General features: G+C 35.9%; 1 protein-coding gene across 1 annotated transcript in view; it reads right to left on the bottom strand.

The window, feature by feature from the left end:
• The window catches only part of LOC111622137 (BTB/POZ domain-containing protein 3-like), a 15,773-nt gene extending 6,587 nt beyond the window's left edge, over positions 1-9,186 (bottom strand). Inside the window, exon 1 of the mRNA XM_023364463.1 lies at positions 8,995-9,186. Within this exon, the coding sequence (XP_023220231.1) occupies positions 8,995-9,038 (44 nt within the window). The 5' untranslated portion in view covers positions 9,039-9,186. The remainder of the gene's footprint in view (positions 1-8,994) is intronic.
• Positions 9,187-21,657: the final 12,471 nt, after the last annotated feature.

Genomic DNA, 21,657 nt, shown 5'->3' with positions numbered 1-21,657 from the left:
TGGATGTTCTGTACCGAAGCATGCTTGTAACCGATCGAGCTTTTACTCAATAAGTGTAAAACAAAATTTTGTACATGATTGTAAATAAACTTTCATGGTGAGATATAAAGCTTCGGTTATTTTATATAATCAACGAACACTCAAGTTAAGTGGTGCATCAACCACCACAGCCTGTATTCTTTTTTACTCGTCAGATTAGGAATAATGTCGCGCGGGCCGGATAGAACATTTCAGGGGGCCGCATCTGGCCCGCGGGCCGTAGTTTGCCCATCACTGATCTATACAAAAAACTTGTTGCAAGAAAAAAATCTCATAACGTGTCATTTCTTGTTGTCGGCCATGACACCCGGGCGAATGAGAGGAGTGCGTTCACATTTTGACAGGTTAGTAAGAGCCGCCCGTATAACGTTGTGTCATTGTCAGTTGCGAGCTTGAGACCGCCAAATTCGAATTATGTTGCCTATGTCATTTTGTACGTATTTCCCCTACAAGACAGTGTAGCCCTTTGGGTAAGGTCCTAGACACTAGAGGTGAGTAGAAACAGGACAATAAGTGTAGTGCATACGTAGGATTGCATATACATACTTGGGATGATGCAGATGCTCCAATTACATGTGCTGATGAATCGTCGTCCTTGAGAGTCCACATGACCAGACGAGTCCGTTAATTCGGGTGAACGAGGTTAGTGCAGCTTTCGACGAACTTAACGAAGTGCCTATATGTCTCTTTGGTCTTGCACAAGAAGTCCGGCTCAGGTGGCCATGATTGTCCGTGGTGTAGGCAGTACGTAATAAGTTCATCTCTGTTGGCGTCTTGATCTGGGCAGTCGAAGAGGTAGTGTAGGGCGTTCCCTTCGATTGTAGTGTTACATTCGCAGCAAGGGTTGTCCTTTTTTCCAATTCTGTACAGAAAAGCAGGAAAGTTCCCATGGCCGGTCAAGCATTGGGTGAGCGGGTAAGAGGGATTAACATGATGAAGCTTGTGCCTTTCCTTAATGTTCGGGAAAAACTCTGCCTGTTGTTGAGGAGTCCCATTCTGTTTGCCAAACGTTTATGCATTTTTCATTGACGATTTTGTGAATATGGGAAATGGGGTAACAGTGGTAGGTTGGAGTAAGATTTAGTTTGGTGGCTTTCACCGCTAGTTCATCGGCTCTATCGTTTCCTTTAACATTGCTATGTCCTGGTATCCATGTGAAACTGATTTTTCTTCTTTTGCTCAAGCTATTAGCCAATAACTTGGTTTTGAGTCCAATGTTAAGATGCCTATAGCTTTCTTTTAGCGTATTGATGACGTAGCGGCTGTCCGTGTAAAAGTTTATGCTCCCTTTATAATTGTTCAAGCTGTTAGTGATGTTCTTGAGGGCCTTGTTCATGGCCCAGAGCTCCGCCTGGTTATTTGAGCAGTGATTTAAAAGCTTGTAGTATTCTTCATGGATTGTATTGCCCTTGCTAGCATCGTATACAACGAATGCTGCCCCCGAGCCATCCCCGTTTTTCGCTCCATCAGTATACACATGCCAGTTGTAATCCCCGCTGTTCGGGTCTATGCTATTACTTTCCCAGTTAGTTGTGTTTATCGCCGAGGATTCCTTGCCCTGGGTAATATTTATCGATTCCATGCTTCTTTATATCCAATAATAGATCTAGGCTGTTTCCTGGGTATTCATCTATTTGGATAGCGGTTTTTAGATTTTCCTCTGTAAGCCTTTCTATGTTGTTGTTCAAAATATTCCATTTCCAGAAGATCGCTTTAATCTTTATATGGATAGGCATGGTGTTGGCGATTACAAGCAGTGAGTCCGTTGGCGCAGTCCTATACGCCCTGCATATTCGGATGGCTAAGCTCCTCTGGACCGAGAGGAGACGCCGTTTGTTTTGTGCCAGGGAAGCCCTTTTCCCCCAAATTTGAGCCGCATATAGCAGAGCAGGCTCAATGGCTCCTTTATAAATGGTAGTGCAGCTTTTTGCGCCTAGTCCCCACGTGTTTCTGGCTATATGATATAGCATATTCGCTNCTGCCTTCGATTTGCATCAGAGGTTCACATCGGAACCTTAAGCTTTCCATACCTTGTTGCGGATTTTATCTGTCTAATTCCGTTCTAGAGATTGAGGAAAGACAGACGGACAGACGGACGACAGTGGAAATTTATAGATCTGCAATTTTTTTCAGATTGCAGCCCAAATACATTCGTGTAAATTGGTAAGTTACATGTTTATTGTTTCTCAAGTTTTTCTTTCTATGTGTCCACAGGTCGTAGGAAATCTATTTGCAAATCGATTCACTATACAGTATTGTCACGTTATCAAAAGCTATGACTACTTCGAAGTCTCATACTTTCCTACAAAGTAAAGAAAATATTATAGGATCGGCTGTAGTACTGTAATTACGATTTTTAAATTCTGGCTGAGGGAGTTTGACGACTAATATCAAACGATCACTTTTCTAAAACAGCGGTAACATTATTAGTCACTTATTCTAAACCAACTTAACGTGTTTCTTAAAATTAATTTCGCTTAGTGTATTATTAAAAATATTCAGCAATAAGATGCGTAACATTCCCGGCAAATCAATTTAAAATTGTTGTATGGTGCCATCTGTTATATTTTATTTTAAAACCTTTTTATAGTATTAATTATTATAAAATTGCAAAAAAGCTTAATTTTGAAGATGAGATAAATTTTATAACCATTTACAATTTTTTTATAACGAGTAAAATCTTCATTAAGTCCGACCCCCTTCAGGATGTGACCTCCTTTATCTCCCTACCCCTAGACCTTTAACCACCAGAATTTAATAGCATCAATCCCCTAACACACAAACCGCCCTGCAAAATTTCAGAAATTTTCGATAAAACGCACGGGAGTTAAGCTTCAAAAGGGGTAAATAAAATCGTGCCATACATACATTAATACAAAGAAAAACTCAATTTTTTTTTCAAGGTTTCAAGATTCTGTTAGTTTAAAAATTTTTAAATCTTAGAGGTCTTGTTTGATCGATCGCCATATTTCCCCTCTATTATATATAACAGTCGGAAAAGTAAAATCGGAGATCATAATCTCATTAAAGGTTTGAAAGTTATTTAGCCATTATTAACTAGCCACTCGAGAGTTGGAATGTTTAGGATATAAACTTATACTGTCTTATTTATCTTATTTCAATTGCGAATTTAGTGTTGCTTTTTTCATAATCAAAAGTTATGTCAGGATAACGCCAGTCGATCACGTTTTGTTGAAAATTGAATTGCATTGTTGGAAAAATGCAACGCGACATATGGGTAATCTGCCAAGGGAGAAAGCCTTCCGGGAGGACTTTCTATGGAAAAATGACCCTTATTTTGGTTTTACAAACGTAAAGAAAACCAGGAAAATTCCACATGACCAACCGTTGGCGACGCGCGACCCAGGATCATCAGTACTGTATTCAGTGGTTTTATTCATTCGGCCACTTGTGATCCGCTAGAATAAGTGTCTATACATCGTTTATATTAAACATCAAATTGCCATTCAAACTTTATGACAGTTATTCAAGAATTAACTCTCTTTTGGAGATCAATTTTCCTCTAATTTTTTTCTCTCTCTCTCTCTCTCGTTACGTATATTTAACTGATATTTTGAGAATCCAATTAGAGTAAAACCTCTATTAACGGATTAATTCGGGCGACGGAGTGTCCGTTAAAGCAAAAAGCTTGTTATATAATATACTAGGTTTTTCGAGTGTGTTGAAAAATTGACAAAATACTTTATCCGTTATGTAGATACGTTTGTGTAATTAAGTATGCATGAAAAATTTAATTTCATAGAAAAGTTTTCTATAACATATATTATTGCTTTTGTACTCACTGTAATAAACGAAAACGAGTATACGATCTAAATCGAAATAAATAAATAACATTTTTAGAAAATACACTTTAATTGTATTTAACCAAACAAATAAATAACGTTTTTAAAAAGAAAACAAAATTTAAATTTGACAAAAACACAAAAAAACTTTCCTACTAATTCGTCTTCTTTTGATTTAACGAGACATTCCTATTGTGGCGTGAAGTGAAAAGCAGTGAATTATGGATTTGAAAAAAAAAACAGTAATTTAATTACATATTAAAAGATTTTAAAAATTAACATCTTGTTAATTTTCACAAAAAACATACGGACCGGAAATTTTGTCCGCTAAATCGAAGTTTTACTGTACTCACTTTTGAATAAATAACGTAGCCTATATTACGATCCAAATTTTGCTGGCTCGAGGGCGACAAATTTTGTTCAATTGAACATTGTAACTATATAAATTCTTTCATCAAAGACCAATGAAATCTTACAACCGAAAAATATATTCTTAATTTAATCAGCCTTTTATTCAGTGAATCATTACGGACGTTTTATCTAAATAATAGTGTTGTAACGAATGGTATATTCGGCCTGAGGCCGAATACCGAATATTCGGCCAGGAGCGTGGCCGAATAGCCGAATATTCGGCCAAACTATTCGGCTTGATTAATTTAACGCACGTACGAAAATTCGCGCGCAAACCGCGTTATGGCAAGGATCCTGCTCTTTATTGGCCCGCTGTCACTACGATTCGCCAATCGCGTTAATTCTTGCAGTTCTAGCTACAGACAACAGTGTCATGGAAGTAGGCCTATGTTATAAATGATGATATCAAATGTGGATAACAATGAAATGACCTACACGTGTAAATAATAAGAAAAAGAACAGAGAAGGATCGCGAAGTGAAAATGTGAAAATAAATATGAAATTGAGTCGATAACATAATCGAACAAGTCGAGGCAGCTTATTGACACGAAATTCGTGGCCGCCAATGGCAAACAATTGTTGTCATAGACTTCGGAAAGCTAAATGTTTGTACTGAAAGTCACTTAGCGTGCACGGGCGAAAGCCTGGGGCCGTTCGGGCTATCAAGCTGTCTCAAATTTGTAAAATCATAACTGTGACTTATACCGACGTCCTATCTGNAAATGGTAGTGCAGCTTTTTGCGCCTAGTCCCCACGTGTTTCTGGCTATATGATATAGCATATTCGCTCTTTGTTTTGCCTTCTTGCAAATTTCCTCTATATGTTGCTTCCAACTCAGGGTTGAATCGAGGATAGCACCTAGGTACTTTAGGTGGGAGGTTATCTTTATTCTATGTCCATTCATGTATATATAGAGTGGCCTTTGTAATTGCTTCCTTTTTGATCTTTTTGTGCAGACCAGGTCTTCGCACTTCTTGAAATTTATGGGGAGCTTGTGGCTTTGACTCCATTTGTGTATTTTTTCTAGGATCTCGTTACTTTTCCTTTCTAGTGTATTACAATTTTGGTGTCTAATCATTAGAAGAGTGTCGTCTGCGAAGCCTTGTATCATTATATTGTCTGTGTTTTGAATCGTGTCCTGGAGGTTATCATAAGTCAGATTCCAAAGCCCGGGGCCGCTACGGGAGCCTTGGGGGCATCCTCTGTTCACTTGTTTAATGATGTTCATTCCTCCCAAGAAGAAGCCAGCCGTTTTGTCCTTCAGATAACTATTTAGTAGGTCGTATATATTCTTCGGACATCCATAGGTCCTCAGGCTATTCGTGATAGACGGCCACCATAGGTGGTCGAAAGCCTTTTTAAAATCTATGCTTACCAGCAAGGCATGCTGGTCTTTGTCCCAGGCTTCCTCAATGAAACGGGTGGCTTTGTGAATTGCCATGGTCGTTGAACTACCAGGCCGAAACGGTAGAAATATACTTGACTCATTTGTTTATTTGATGTTAATTACGGGATCCTGACTGCATTTCGACATCTTTTTGGAGATTTAAGCAAAGTTTTCGCTAACAGCAACTCCTAGAATCAGCATAATTCCCAGCAAATTACCAAAAGTAATCTCTGAAAAGGCAAAAACTGTGTTAACAAAGTCGCATCTGCAATGAAAAATACTGTGTGAAGAACTTCGATGGGAAGAATAGCGGAAGCGTAAAGTACGGTACGCGTGAGCAAAGTACTTGTTATGAAGGATCGGGAGAATTAGTGATTCTTGTTAATATAAAAATTAAGATATTTTTTTCGTGAGAAAAGATTACGATAAACATTGTCTTTTGTGTATGTCTTATATATTAATTAAAGAAATAAAACACTCGTAAAAGCTAAAGGTGTGTTGTATTGTTTTGTATAGTTAGAGTTTAAAAAACTGCAAACTGAGTGGCTTAATGCAAAATTCAAAACTACGTACTCTTTCCCCACATTCCCTTTCGTTATGATTACGTTGGGTACTCAACGTCTGACAAAACAAAAATGAAACGAAAATTCGTTTTTGATGGGTTGAATTTCCTTACCTAAAAAATGTACGCTCGGTGCCGAGTGTGTCTCCGCCTCTGACGGCTCGTAAAATCTAGAAATATTATTTGTATCACTCCAAGTTTTGCGAGGAACGAATATTGTCGGCGAAATGTGAAAAAAATCATTGCCTGTAGTCTGTCTTTCGCTTGGTGGTTAAGTGAGATTAATTACTTTTTTCGGCAGTTATAGATAACACGGGAAGTATGGTGATCGGTCAAAAAATGACTCGGGACCTCGAAATTTTCACAAGTGCAAAAAAATTCAGGTTTGTTTTCTGTATGTACGAATGCTAGCTTACGTGGGTTTACTCTCTTTGAAACTTAACAACAACTGTGCTTTTTGTCGAAAATTTCTGAAATTTTGCCTGGAGGTTTGTTTGTTAGGGAGTCGAATCTATTTAAATTTGGTGGTTGAAGGTCGAAGGGTGGGAAATAAAGGGGGTCTTGTATATTTTCAGTAGGATCGGAGGAGCAAAATCATTATTAGCATTTATAATTTTTTTAAAACCTATTCCTATCCACAAAATTAAACTTTTCGCCGTTTTATAGTACTGCAAGGAAAAATATAAAAAGGTTTTTAAATTAAATATCGTAACAGATGGCGCCACCAAATGATGCCGGGAAAGTTAAGCAACTCGTTGCTAGAATGTATTTGGCTGTTTAACTATAAGTCGTTTTATATAAAAACACGGGTTAAAGGTATCATTTCTAAAAAACCAAAAGATAAAACATTTTTCGTTTGGTCGGCGATATTGTAATCACTGCGGCAAGCTCTACCTATAAAATCACTCCGATCGTTACGGGTGTTAGGTCTGCGCTTCAGGGGCGTGCCGTGACATTTCATATAGGGAAGGTGTGTTTCTGTAAGAAGCCGATATCCAGGGGCAATCGGTCAATCGCGCGTCAGTCCATTCGTATCGTTTACTCGATAAGCCAGTAAAAACCGTAGACTTCCCTAAATGCATTTTTAATGTCACAATTACATTCCGAATCGCTAGTCACGATATAAGGGCTACGATTAAAAATAAAATAATAAAAACTTACTCGGTGAAATAAAATACGTGGTGGACGTACCGGTACATACCTGGTACAAAATATTCTTCAATTATATAAATATACTTTTAAATAAGACTATAATTAAATATAGCTTTGCTAAGAAACATACATAAAAAAATAAAATATTCTTTACTTTTTAAATCTTAGAACAATGCACTTGGTCAAATAGCTCCCTATCAGTGGCTAATGGATGGAATCGAAGACGGTTGCGGAGCGTGCATACGCGCGGACTGCGAAATAACTCTTTCGTCGCATCATTAGTGTATCTCAAAGGACGCGACGGGGCCGTTGTAGATTTTAAACGTTTCTCACCATAGCCGTAAAAATCTAAATATGTTAAACTTAATAGTCATTTGTTTTCTAAATAATTCATTTTAGGACCGGGTGTCGTCCACGGAAATTTCCAAAATTTACAACTTTTCGGTCACTCTCGAACTGGAAAAATGTCTGTCTTTATTACATCTAATACAGTATCTCGAAGAAATCGGTCCCCACCGTACTCGGCTAGAGATTGGTTCGGTTAAGCTTTTGTTTAAGTAATATTCCGGCTCTTTCGTCGGGGTTTTGTTTACGTCCCCAATTCCCTAATCGCTTAATTATTTAACTACTTATTAAGTAGAAATCAGTCGAAACCGGTTACTTTTACTCGAATATTCGTAGTCTCGGGAAAAAAGTGGAAAGACAAATTTTTACGACAAACGGATACATAAATCGTAAATTTAAGGAAAATAAATTCTAGAGCCTTTTCTGTACCACGTGCATCTCTCTCGTTCATTAAATTTAGTCGTAAATTATGCTACCAAAGTAACGGTTAATTTTTTAACATTATACAAGAATTGTACACGTTTTTTTCTACATCCCCTTAAAGATGGGATATACGAAATCGTAATATTGGTTTAGTATCGAAATCCGCGAGTAAAATAAAATTGGAGATCGGAATAAATGTATCAAATATTTTAATGCATTTTTTTAAAACTCCCGTCAACTATACAGAACTATCGTAAAAACGTACCGGTAAATTCTTATCAGTCGGGTGAAGTTATAAATCTACTCGCGATTCGCGTAATCGAGCGAGGGTGGCTAACGGCCCGGAACCGGTCCCGGATAGAATCGGATGCGGTATACGCGTAGCATCAACCCAAGGTCGTAGGCATCCACCGGCTAAACCGGGTGAGGTTGGTGCTCCGTAAAGCTCGTGCGCCAATCTGGCTTTTTGGAATCTGACAATACAGAGATTTTCCTCCGCCACTAATATTCGAATATACAATAGCGATCTTATTTTTTTTCTCACGTGTAGTATAGAAATTTGTAATAAGATACGTAATGCGGTTATAANACTCCTGTTTTTAGGTATTCGGTATTCGGCCGAATAGTGATTAAATATTCGGTATTCGGCCGAATAGTGAAAAATAGGCCGAATAGGCCGAATACCGAATAGTAACCGAATATTCGTTACATCAATACTAAATAAGTTATTTTGAAAAACATCTGTAACGTTCAAATTGCAAATTCTTTACGAAAGTAAATAACGTTCTAAATTTTAATCAGAACATTACTTTCATAAATTATTATTATTCGTTTAACTTCTTTTTAAATTTGTTAATTATAAAAATGCTTACTCTTTTTCTGGAGAATGTTTTTCTAGGTGAGTCAAAATCTCCATATGAAAATAATAATAAATTCAATTTGAAAATACGTTAAATTCGTCGATCTTTACTGCAGTATCCAAACGAAACTGCATCGGCAATGACGTATTTTAAAAAGCAATTTTGAAGTGAGAATTTAAGAAGAAAAGTTCAAAAATAGAACGGAGAGAGAATTTGAAAAGAGAATTCGAAGATTCGGACGAGCAGTTTTGAGCTTGTCAAGCGATATTAAAATTTGAAAATTTTGCATATGAATTTTTAAAATTTAAAAGGCTGTAAATCGGATCTCTACTTATAAAACTCGTTCGCTTTATCAGTATTATGTTACGTTTGTTTTTGTAATTATGTTTTTATTTTTATTTGTTTTACTTGTGATTTTTTGGGGAGTCCATACAGCCACTTGATGGCGCAGCTTATAATTAAAAATTAAAATAAATATGAAGAAAAGAAAAAATCCAGTAACAAGTTACTTAAATTTCCCGGCAACATGTAAAATTTTGGTGGCGCCATCTGTATGATATTATATTATTAAAAATTTTATATATTTTTAATTATTACGAAGTGGCAAAAGTGGCAAAATCTTTAATTTTGAGGGTAGAGATGGATTTTATTAAAAAAAATTGTAAATGCTAATAACGAATAAAATCGTCATTAAATCCGACCCTATTCAAGATAGGATTCACGACCTTTTCTATCTTTAACTACCAAAATTTAACAGCATTGATCACCCTAATACAGTAGACTATACAAACCTTCCTCCTGCAAAATTTTAGAAATTTTCGATAAAAAGCACAGGAGTTATTAAACTTCAAACAGGGTGAACAAAATCGTGCCACTCACACACATATATATACTTAGTACACATTAATAACAAAATTTGTTTTCTTATGAAAAGATGTAATTAAAAATTCCACAAGATGACGTAAAACCTGACCATCTAAGCTTAAAGAATTATCTTTTTCAGCAACATTATATCCCGCTGCATGCTATATGATGTTAATTGCCGTCTACGCGCGATAGTTTTCCTCTTTAAAGTAAGAAATACAATAAAAATCGTATACTCATCGTACATTAATTTTAGTGATCTAGTGATTGATAATTTATAAAATTCCGGTGATGTAATGTTCATGGAAAAAGCCACGAAACGATTAGAAATAAGAAAGGAATTTGGTGCTGTTAAACCTAAGAATAAAGACTATATTATGTACACTCAAAGCCACCAGTTCTGTTTGATAAAAGTTCGGCGAGATGTTCTTCTACTTGCGTGATTCTGAATGATGGCCACACCTAACATGATTGTTACATTCTCTAATTAAACAGAAGTCCTTAAGGCTTTAATCGATAACATTAACATCCTAAAATAAAAGTAAAAAGAAAGAATATTAAAAAATCGGCAGAAGAGAGGAATACAAAATTAGATGGAAAAGGGATAAAAACAGCAGGAAAAAGAGAGCAAAGGAAAAGAGAAAACAGTATTTCATAACAGTAAGAGAACGGGTCAGAGACATTTAAATCGCAAAAGAAAAAGAAAGCGATGCAACATCAAGGGCTACCTATCGCTGACGACAAGGAAATAACGTGTCCTTCTTGCGAAAACAATGACATCGGCAATTGATGAATGCAGCAGTGTTGTGTTTGAGAAGATTGTTTGCATCAACTTTATTCTGCAAATTAACGCCAGGAAACTGTATATCAATATTTTGCTATAATAATTTTGTAACAGAGATTACTTTGTTTTTTGATCTATCTCATAATTAAAATTTTTGGTAAGTTTGCTTTAAATAACTATAGTTGTAAGTTATGTTGAAATGATAGTTTTATAATAAAAAATACACACATTTAACCTATAACGTGGTTAAATATGGCCGCCATTGTACCAGGGTGTCCATCAAAACTCTATGATCTCCAATGATTGCCATTTTCAGCTTTTTTGATAAATTTTAAATAACATCATAACGAATTCGTTAACTAAATTGACACTTTACGGAATAGAGAGGACTTTAAATTATGTACTAAACTATGTAAGTGCAAAGGATTTATTTGTACAACCTTTATTGTAGCATAAAAATAAGTAACGATGACCATCATCAGAGGTTTTACCTTACACCACTTTCATTTTAAATCAGGTAAATTTAGACAAGAACGCTTGGTATCTCAATAATAAGAAGTAATATGGGAAAGCAGCGATAAAACTCAACAGGTGTAAGTTTTAATCTGATCGAGGTGGTCTTATTAGCAGAAAGAATTAATTAACTAAACTGTTTAGAAATTAGAACAACTTATAATCACTTAAGATCATCTTATATTCGACAAAACAATAACATTGTTTCTCAAAAGTAACTTGTGTTTAATCTGAAAGACAGTAAATTGGTGAAAGGAGAGCATTAAAATTCTGGATTAACTTATTCCCAGCAATTGCTTTTTTGAAGAAATTAAAAGTAGTAACTTACAATGGGAACACGTATTGACGAATAGGAGAGAAAGTATATGTTCCATAAACTTTTTGTCCCATACATCAATTTTTGAAGTTAACTAATTACAAACTATTCTTGCATATATGAAGTTTCCTTGAAATCTGTGTTTTTTCAGCTCAGAGTACATAATTCCATACACTGTCTCAAGAACTGTTGTTGTCTTGTGTAAAACTTTACCTCCAAATATGGAGCAGATTACCTCCAGAAACCTCCAAATATGAAAGAAAATTCTTTAGATTGACAAAAAAAGCCTTTAGATTGTTATCAGTTTAAAAAAAATGTGTACATCTAAATAATAACAATAACTACAACTACTGTACCATTCAAACATTAAACATTTCATTTAAATAATTGATATGTTTATTAGCGTTTCAATTTTAAAGTCAAGTTTTGTTTTTCATATGCCTCTGCTCCTGCTGCTGCCTTTCCTTTAGTTAATCTGATCATTTGTTTTGAAAGAACAAATTTTTTGCAGGTTTTCGTAATTTTAATTCATGCTTAACTTTCAAAATATATTCTTTTCTTCCTTAACTTATATCTGAATTTCCTGTTTTAGAAGTCCCTCCCTAACCTTGGTAACATGGAATACAATTTCCTGTGTACTGTTTTTCCTTTTAACTAATGGCAACTGACAGTTAATTTAAAAAAGAGTTTTACTTTTGATTTGGAATTTTATTAATTTACACGAAAGCTTTTATATGACATACAAAAATTACTACCCTTAGAAACAAATTTCTAGAAATACTTCTAAATATAACTCGCTTCCAAATCCATTTCTAGATACGAAAATAACCTCTAAATCTGGAAGTAAAAATCTCCAAAACGGCAACTTAAACCAAGACAAACCAAGTTTTGTTTAAAAGTGTATGGCAAGATCAATCTAATCTACTCAATACGCAATTCTAATTCTCAAATATTTTTACAATTTAGGAGTTAAATAATGATTATTCTGACTCCTGAAAATAAGTGACCCAAATTACACAGTGACCCAGTCATTACCTTACATTTGGAACTTTTCTATATGGTTATGGGCGTAATGAAAACTGTTTCTCCCCTTAGTTTTCATTAAATCCATGGGTTTAATGAAAACGGTTTTATTCTCACATTATTGTACATTATTGTACACACGCAATTCTAATTCTCAAATATTTTTACAATTTAGGAGTTAAATAATGATTATTCTGACTCCTGAAAATAAGTGACCCAAATTACACAGTGACCCAGTCATTACCTTACATTTGGAACTTTTCTATATGGTTATGGGCGTAATGAAAACTGTTTCTCCCCTTAGTTTTCATTAAATCCATGGGTTTAATGAAAAGGTTTTTATTCTCACATTATTGTACATTATCTCAACAATAATTCTATATGTAATTGACTTATTAACTCGATACAATGTGTACAGTATGCCACACAATAAGTAATACGGAACAACACAATTTTCAAAACAATAGAGTAATTCTTAAGGTAAACGACCTCAGATTTTCTTCGTTATATCCAGTTTTATAACTCTGACAATGACTTTTGTTTCTATCAAATGAATATCAAATATCGAAACGTCTAGTTAAAATTCAACTTATTTAAAAAAAAAGTAATTGTTTAATATTTTTAATCTTTCAAAAGTGTTTCAAATAACGTTTTCTCATTCACTACAGAAACGAAATTCGAATAATTTAATTTTTAATGTACTGTACTCTTTGGATTAATAAAAAATATTAATAATTTTTATTCATATTAAATTTAGTAGTTGAGTATTTTCTGGAATTTCCGTTTTTTTTTTATTGTTAATAAATGTTAGAAGTGTTAGAATGTTGTTATTGAAAGTTTTTAATTATTTTAAATCAGAGTTTACTATCAAAAATATGAACACTAACAATAGTTTTTGATATTCAGGGAGTATCTTTCGATAGAATGCACGACTTTTCTCGAAAAATTTATTCTAAATTTCCAATTATCCGAAAACAAGAAATTATGTTGTTTAATAGAAACATCGAATTTTATTTTACAGATTATAATTAAACTCCTAACTTATTTGGTATTTTTATTTGAGAAAATTTATATGAAATATTACACCACGAAGTGCATTTTCTGTTTACTTCAATGCTATGATAGTTAATTCATAATAATCTGAGAAAATTCAAATAACAATCATTAAACGAAACGAAATCATTAAACACAATCATGTTTCGTTTAATGATTGTTATTTGAATTTCCTTGGATTATTGTACTGAAACAAAAATGCTAGTATGCTCCAAAACAGGTAAAAAAAGCAAAATAATTTGTAGTCTAGCCTTTTTATTTTTATCCTTTTATATAAAATCGTTTACACGTCTATTGTTTACAAATATTATACAAACATTCGAAAACACCATGCTCTGCTGAAATAGTGAGAAATCAAAAGTTGCTCCTATGTTATAGTGATTTTCATCCAAAGTGAGTTTGTACTGGACTGGAATAAAGGTAGAGGGCTGTCCGTAGACTTAGCCACAAGAGGAAGGAAGGTATGGAGTGGGGTAGAGAAGGGAGAGGGAGTGGGAGGGAGTGGGAGGGAGNTACTAATATCCTAATATACTATACTAATAATGTATTTTTTCCTTCTTTTCGGTTATCCGATTTTCTCAGTTATCTGACCAACCTGAGTCCCCAATTGAGTCGGATAATCGATGCTCTACTGTAGTTACAGGTATGTGTATTTATAATAAAGTTGAAGTACATTTAATGAGAAATCTGTTTATTTTCAGATAGTTTCTTAATGTTAGGTTCATATTCAGTATTCGTTAGTTTAACGCATTTTGCAGTAAATTCATTTCCAAGTTTATTTCTATTGGTAGATTTTACAAAATTCATTGAAGAAAACAATTTTTACACGAATATGTGGGCCCAAACATCATTAAAAGAGCATTAGCAAGTTTCTTCATTGATATAAGATTATTTGGTAAAGAATCTTGTACGTTTAATATAATAATTTCAATTTTTAGTGCAGGATCATTATTATCTGCACTACTTTCAAACATTTTTCTTTCTACTTTGGAAAGCAAGTTTTCGAATTTATTTTTCCACACAATGCTGCTTTGAAATTCAACTAGTTTCATTTCTTAATCATGGATACCTAGCCACATAAATTCGGTTAACTCCATTGTTTCGAATTCCGTTTTGTATGGATATAAAATAAAGTGAAATGTATCTGCATCGGGCCTTTAGATTGGTTTTTTCATAAATTTGACATTAGATATACAGTAGAACCTCGATTATCCAAACCTCTATTATCCGGATTGTTCAAAATAAACAAAAATTTTACAAATTTGCTGATTTGCACTTGGNCGTGTAGTATAGAAATTTGTAATAAGATACGTAATGCGGTTATAATAAAATATTGCGCGATTATTTTCGTATAATTAATTAAAATTAATATGTATTTATTTTTTGTAAAATACGAGGGAAGCGGCGCTTTCACCGCTTCTAATGACGGCACGCCACTGCTGCGCTTGCATTTCGCAGTCACGGTTTGTGTTTTACCATATTTCCTGCCAAAATAGATTAATGGTTTTGCTGATCCGTTGTCGACGCCGGTTTTCTATGCGCCCCACTAATTTATTTGCTTCGTCTTCGTCCTTGTCGATACAAATCCACGTCTGTGTTATTCATTTTACTGACTAAAAGAAGTATCATATTGCGCAGTAGCGCTCCATAGTAGAGCTCAGCGCCGCCATTCTGTAAGCCTAGAAGTTTGACAATGGCGTTTGCAACGTCGAGCACGATTTCACTGACGTTCCAAACGCCATTGTGAAACTTCTAGGCTTACAGAATGGCGGCGCTGAACGTCCGACGTACACGTTTTCGCCTTGAAAACGTCGGCCGCAACCTCGCTGTTATCTCCAAGACTAACTAACCGATTTAGACGAAATTTAGAATATTTAGTCTCCGCGACGAGAACTACGGAAGCTTTAAATTTTGAATAAATTCGTTTTGTCGTTCTGGACGTACGCAATCCCAAATTTAGCATTTTTCCACTAGATTTACAACTAGAGATTTTAGAGACACCAAGCTATCGGAAAATATAGAAGTCTGCTTATGCTTAATAGCTCTTTCGAGAGCTGACCACCACTTTTGCGGTACTTTCCAAGTTCTTCTTTTAAAAGTATCGAGAATTTATAATTTATAAAATACAGTACAGATCTAACATTTCATTGGTCGATCGTCTGCCACCTGACGTGACGTTTTGCAATTACTTTTAATGTATTAATTAATTAATACAAGCATAATGATTTAAAAACAGAATATGTATAAAATCGTGTCCCATTTTATTTTTCTTATGTATGTACTGTACCTATACCCAACAAGGAAAAGTATTAGAATCGTGTGAAATTTAACCCTCCGAGTTTTTTTTCGCCCAATCTTTGTTTTGAGACCTTTTGTCTACTGTTGTATATAGATAATAGAATGTTTGTCTCTCTCTGTTCTTAGTTTTTTTTGCCCGATCTGCACAAAATTTTTTTATTCAATTATAGGCCTACTAGCGCTATAACGACTTTTCTTTTTTCGCTAGACTTGTTAAATGTTTTTTTATTTCTGGGGAAAATACAGACTACCACGTAAACCTTGATACCCACGCCTTCCCAGATTTCACTTCCCTCTTATTGACTCAAACCCTTTGCCAGATCAGCGCCAAATTTTTCATACTTATTTTGAAGGACCCGACGAAAATGTAGACCAGGCATGGCCAACCAAAATTGTCTCGCGGGCCACTTTGATCTCGCGTAACATTACAATGGGCCACGATTTAAGTAAACACGCTTTTAAAACTGTAAAACAAATACAAAATGAATAAGATTTCATTATTATACCAAGAGTTCGTACTCGCACTCGCGCATTTTAACAATGACGAAAGCAAATTTTCATTTATTTAATTGTTTCGGTATACACAAAACGGTAAACGAAAGTTTTAATAGATATATAATATCGCTTAGCGGGCCATACGATTTAATGTGACGGGCCCGATGTATACTATGACAAAAATCTGGACATTCTACTTCCTGGGCGACACGCGTAATGTTAAACTTTGGCCTTTAATATTTCCAAGACTAATGAAAGTTAAGCTATTCATTGTTGGATTTTTTTGAACTTTGTCGTGTTATTAGTCAAATAGTTATCACTCCACACGACTTAATACAAGCTATCAGGACTTTCACACGATTATAAGATGAATATAGAAATATCGTAAAGATATTAACGGCTGAAATCCCGTAAAAATACAACTCGAATACTTTTATCTATTTAATATTTTTTATTAGTAGTATAGTATTATTATATATCTATTTACTTTGTTTGTTACTTATTTATATTTCATTTCATTTTACATTTTTTGTCTTTTGTATTTTAAATTTATATATTTAAACTTCGTGTTCGAACGTTCCATCTTGAAATGTTCACTGTCAAGGCTCCACTAGCGTAAAAACGTTCGCCGTAAAAACTTTTAATCACGTGACCTATTTGCGTCTGCGTCTGGATTGCGGTGGAGGTCCGGCTAGGGAAGTTATAAAGACAATGATTACATTCTACGAGTTTTTTCTCTACTATAATTACAAATGTAGTAAAAATAATATCTTTACTTTCATATATATCAAGATAATATACAGCACGTTTAAGCTTATCTTTTATCATTATATAATCCTCTAAATTGAGGGATTTTCCTTTGGTCGTCGGTATCGCGTGTTTTAGGCATCCATTATTGTAATCGGATACTTCTTGTCATAGATACACGAATACTTTCGGATGTTTTCGATAAATTCTTCCAGATCTATTCTAGAGTAGCCGCCAGGAAACGCGCACAAAAGCTCGTTTTCCGCCATTTTCGCACCGTGTCGCCATGACCTAGATTTCATCGACTTCTGATTGGTGGATGGTACAGTTTTAAGGCCGTATTCGCGTCGAAAGTCGAACACCGCTCCACTCGCTTTTACGCTGGTTTTACCACCCGCTCGGGCGTAAAATATCAGGGTCACGTGATTAAAAGCTTTTACGGCCAGGGGTTTTATGCCGTTACGGTAGTGGAGTCTCGGCCTAACACCGAAAAGTGGGAAATTACGGGTTTGTTAAAATGCCAGGTAAAGAGAAACTGAGAAAATTAAAAAATAAGTTGAACAATCTCAAAGCAACCGCGCGTGAGAAAAACCGTGAAAAAGGATCGAGCGTATAAAAATAAGTGGAGAAAGTCAAATTTGTAAAATTGCGTAAGAACTATTAAAAATTGGGGACTGAACCATCCTGATGATGCCAGAATTAGGTATAAAAATTGGCTGGCAAATGATAAAAATCATCTAGCTTTTGCAAAACACTGACAATTAAAAAACTTGAATCGTGTTTTTCAAATGCTGCATTTCAAATGTTGTTTACAATTCCAGGATGCGTGGATGCGTGCGTTGCAATGCAAAGTGAAAATGAACCAATTATAGCTACAGTTTCGTCTCTGTACGCGCAATATGAACGACGCAAATGACCCGACAATCGACGTTTATTTACATCAAATGTTAGAAATTTATTAGGTGCTTTATTTCATACAAAAGAAGGCAAACGATGCATTTGAATTGGTAACTACTCTTCTTACCAAATGCGACCAACTGCAACTGTTCAACATTTCTGCTGTAAATCGATTCCAATGTAATTTAATGTCAATGATTCTACAAATTTTCATTCCTTCTTGCAACATTGCACTAGGACAATTTTATTAAAAGTAAAATTGAGATTAACAAACTACTGTATTGACTATATTCTTCTAGAAATTAGCCAGCATACAGATGTATTGCGTGGTTGTCTTAACAACTCATTCAACGTATTAACTTAACCAAAAATAGTGTAAGATTTAGTCTCGACTTAGGCCGAAACTGGCTTTAAAATTCAAATTCGGTTGCAATTTTGGATTCGACTGCAAAATCCAATTTCGGTCCGATCTTATCTGAATAATGTAACAATGCCGGATTTGGGGACCTATTCCGAGTAGTATCGTTAAGTTAACGAATACGATAAAAACCAGTTTTTATGGGAACCACGTGATTGGCGTTTAATCAACTGCGAATGTGAGGCTCTGGACAGGTCCGAACCCTCACTAAAATTCGCATTAAAATAATTGTTTTAGAGAAAGAAATATAGTAGTTAGAAATAGATTTTTATGATATGAAAACGCGACGCTAACTTTTAAACAATAGAAGAATGTAAGTCCGTCGACCATTTCCGGTTGGAGATCGGATTAAACTTCGAGTTGGACCTCTCCCGCGCCCCCGAAAGGTTTCGAATTGTCATCGGGTGACGAGGAGAGACCAATCGGAAAGGGGAATCTGACAGAAAACGGATAAAACCCCGGAAATTCGAGGACGCGACGGCTTCTTCTTCCGAAAGTTCTGAGTGACGGATCTGTTGCTGTGTGTGTGTCTCGCACCCATCTTCGTCTCCATCTCCCGACCTCCGATCGACATCTTTCCATCAACGGAAGTCGACCGCATCGTCCGGAGTCGTCCAGACGTCGATGGAATTGTTCATTCGCGAACAAAGGACACTCCTTCAAAATGGGACTGTCTTGGAAAGGAGAGGAAGACCCAGAGACGGCAACCGACGTAGAACTTCCAAGATCGCGGAAATCTTGTAAGCTTCTTTCGTGTTTAATAAACGGTTGTGTTGTTTGTAAACGAAGCATCTATCTCTGACTCAACAGCTTCCACACGTCGTCGATTGTTACCGCTCGGCAGTCCAGACGGCAAGGGAGACGATGACGATATATATCACATATTATCGTTCACACGCGTTTTATTAATTTCTCCCCCCCTCGGCCCCCAAACGAAAATGCTATTCCGAGCGGTACGTTTCGTTTTCGGTTCCGATAGCCACGCGCGATAACTAAGCTTTTGTTATCGATCGTTCTCCAACTGCCATTAGCGACGTAACGAAAGTAAAAACAACGCGGCGCCTTTTGGTGTAAGAACGATTTTACTTCACCAACAATTGGAGACAGAGTTAATAAATTGTGTTGTATTGCTTAAAAATAATAATCTTAACTATTTATGAATATTTTATGAATAATGTAATTTCTTTCTTGTTAAAATTTAAAGCAGCTATAGCGTGAACATTATTTCCGAAATAGGTTTCATTCGCGCATGTATAAATTAAAATGATATTTATATTCAAAGCTATCGGTTACTTTTCGCTATCTTTCTGGGTCTTTTTGTGAGCCGACTCCGTCGGAATTCGGACGGTCGGCTATTTCTTACCACCTTTTACGGTAAAGGAAGCGTCTAACTTCTCCGACATTAATGTAGGGCCGTCTTCCATGAAATTGACGAGCATCTCCAACTGGCTACTCTTAGTTCGCTGGCTTCGTTGACCTTTCTTCGACATTTTAAAACAGAACTAGCGCTGCTACGCTACAATGCTAAAACCACGCGCTAGGCTTAGAAAATGGCGGGTTGCAGTCGCGTCACAAAAATACAGTGTTAACTAAACTGTGATTGGTTAAGGCGTAACAGCTATCGATAGCGTGGAACCCAGGGGACCTATTCCGAGCTCTTCCGATAACTCAACCAGAGCGATACGCGGGACATTCGACAAGTCTCTTCAGCGAAAGGCAGTTAACGAACCTTGGATAAATAGCTATTCCGCGCTTCATGTTAAGCGGGTTTCGCTAAGGGTAGTCGGTCGAGACGCGTCTGGGTTCCACGCTATCGATAGCTATTACGCCTTAACCAATCACAGTTTAGTTAACATTGTATTTTTGTCCCGCGACTGTACCCGCCATTTTCTAAGCGAAGCGCGTGGATTTAGCATTGTCGCGTACCGGCGCTAATGAAATAGTTTTGTTTTAAAACGTCGAAAAAAGGCCAACGAAGCCAGCGAACTAAGAGTCGCCAGTTCTAGATGCTCGTTAATTTTATGGAAGACGGCCCTAAATTAATGACAGAGAAGTTGGACGCTTCCTTTACCGTAAAAGATGACAAGAAATAGCCGACCGTCCGAATTCCGACGGAGTCGGCTCACAAAAAGACCCACGAAGATGACGAAAAGTAACTGAGAGCTTAGAATATACATATATGCAATATATGACTATCATTTTAATTTATACATGCGCGAATGTAACCTATTTCGGAAATAATGTTCACGCTTTAGCTACTTACTTTTAATGTAATTGCTTTCTTGTTAAAACTTATTCATACAATATTCATAAATAGTTAATGTAATTATTTTCAAGCAGTACAAGAACGTAGTTTATTAACTCTCTCCAATTGCTGGTGAAGTAAAATCGTGTTTTCACTTTCGTTACGTTCCTAACGGCAGGTGGAGAGTGATCGATAACAAAAGCTTAGTTATCGGAACCGAAAACGAAACGTACCGCTCGGAATAGCATTTCGCGGTTGATTAAACGCCAATCACGTGGTTCCGATAGAAACTGGTTTTTATCGTATTCGTTAGCTTAACGATACTACTCGGAATTGGTTCCTAGATTAGAGTTCTTGGTCCGTTGTTCTCTTTTAGTACGCAGTTCAATCTAAACCGTGGAGTTAACAGGCAATCCAACAACACCTTAAGTTGTTGAGATATTTTATAAACGTAAACTAAGGTTTAAGTATCTCAGTAACTTAAGGTGTAGTTGGGTTGTCTATTAATTATTTGCCGAGTTTTGTTAATTGAAGAGTTAATATCCGCGAAAATTCGGACAGAATTTTCTTTCAAATTTCGAACTAACCGAATTCCTTAACGCGTAAATCTCTATCCCCGGCTGGGACAAAAGTACGGTTAGGAGCTAACGGGGTTCCTAATTATCCGTGTTCGAGTTGACGAGGATTTCCCGTCGTTAATTTGTATTTTGTATATTTCAAACAACGTCTGTTTCTTCTCCTGTCCGTGCGCGCGGACTGGAGGCAGGAATGAATTAGCTTCAGATTTCTCGTAGGCGTATCGCGCCCATCTCGGTCGACGTCGTCAAGTCACGCTATCCTCGGTGAAGATTAAGCAAAGAAATCGCGATATTTATAGAAATTTTTTCACTTCCATTCCAACTTGGAAAAAGCGTTTATTTCTAGTCGCGACACATTCTTCTGCCCGTCTAACTGCGAACGCCCCCTGGTGGAGGATTTCCTTCTTCCTCCCGTTAGAAAATTAAAACGGCAGACGCCTCTAG

This window comes from Centruroides sculpturatus, unplaced genomic scaffold (assembly GCF_000671375.1).
Source record: "Centruroides sculpturatus isolate CEXI.00-Female unplaced genomic scaffold, Cexi_2.0 scaffold140, whole genome shotgun sequence".
NCBI lineage: Eukaryota > Metazoa > Arthropoda > Arachnida > Scorpiones > Buthidae > Centruroides > Centruroides sculpturatus.
The sequence above is the reverse complement of the archived record's forward strand: the minus strand, read 5'-3'. Positions and strand labels throughout refer to the sequence as shown.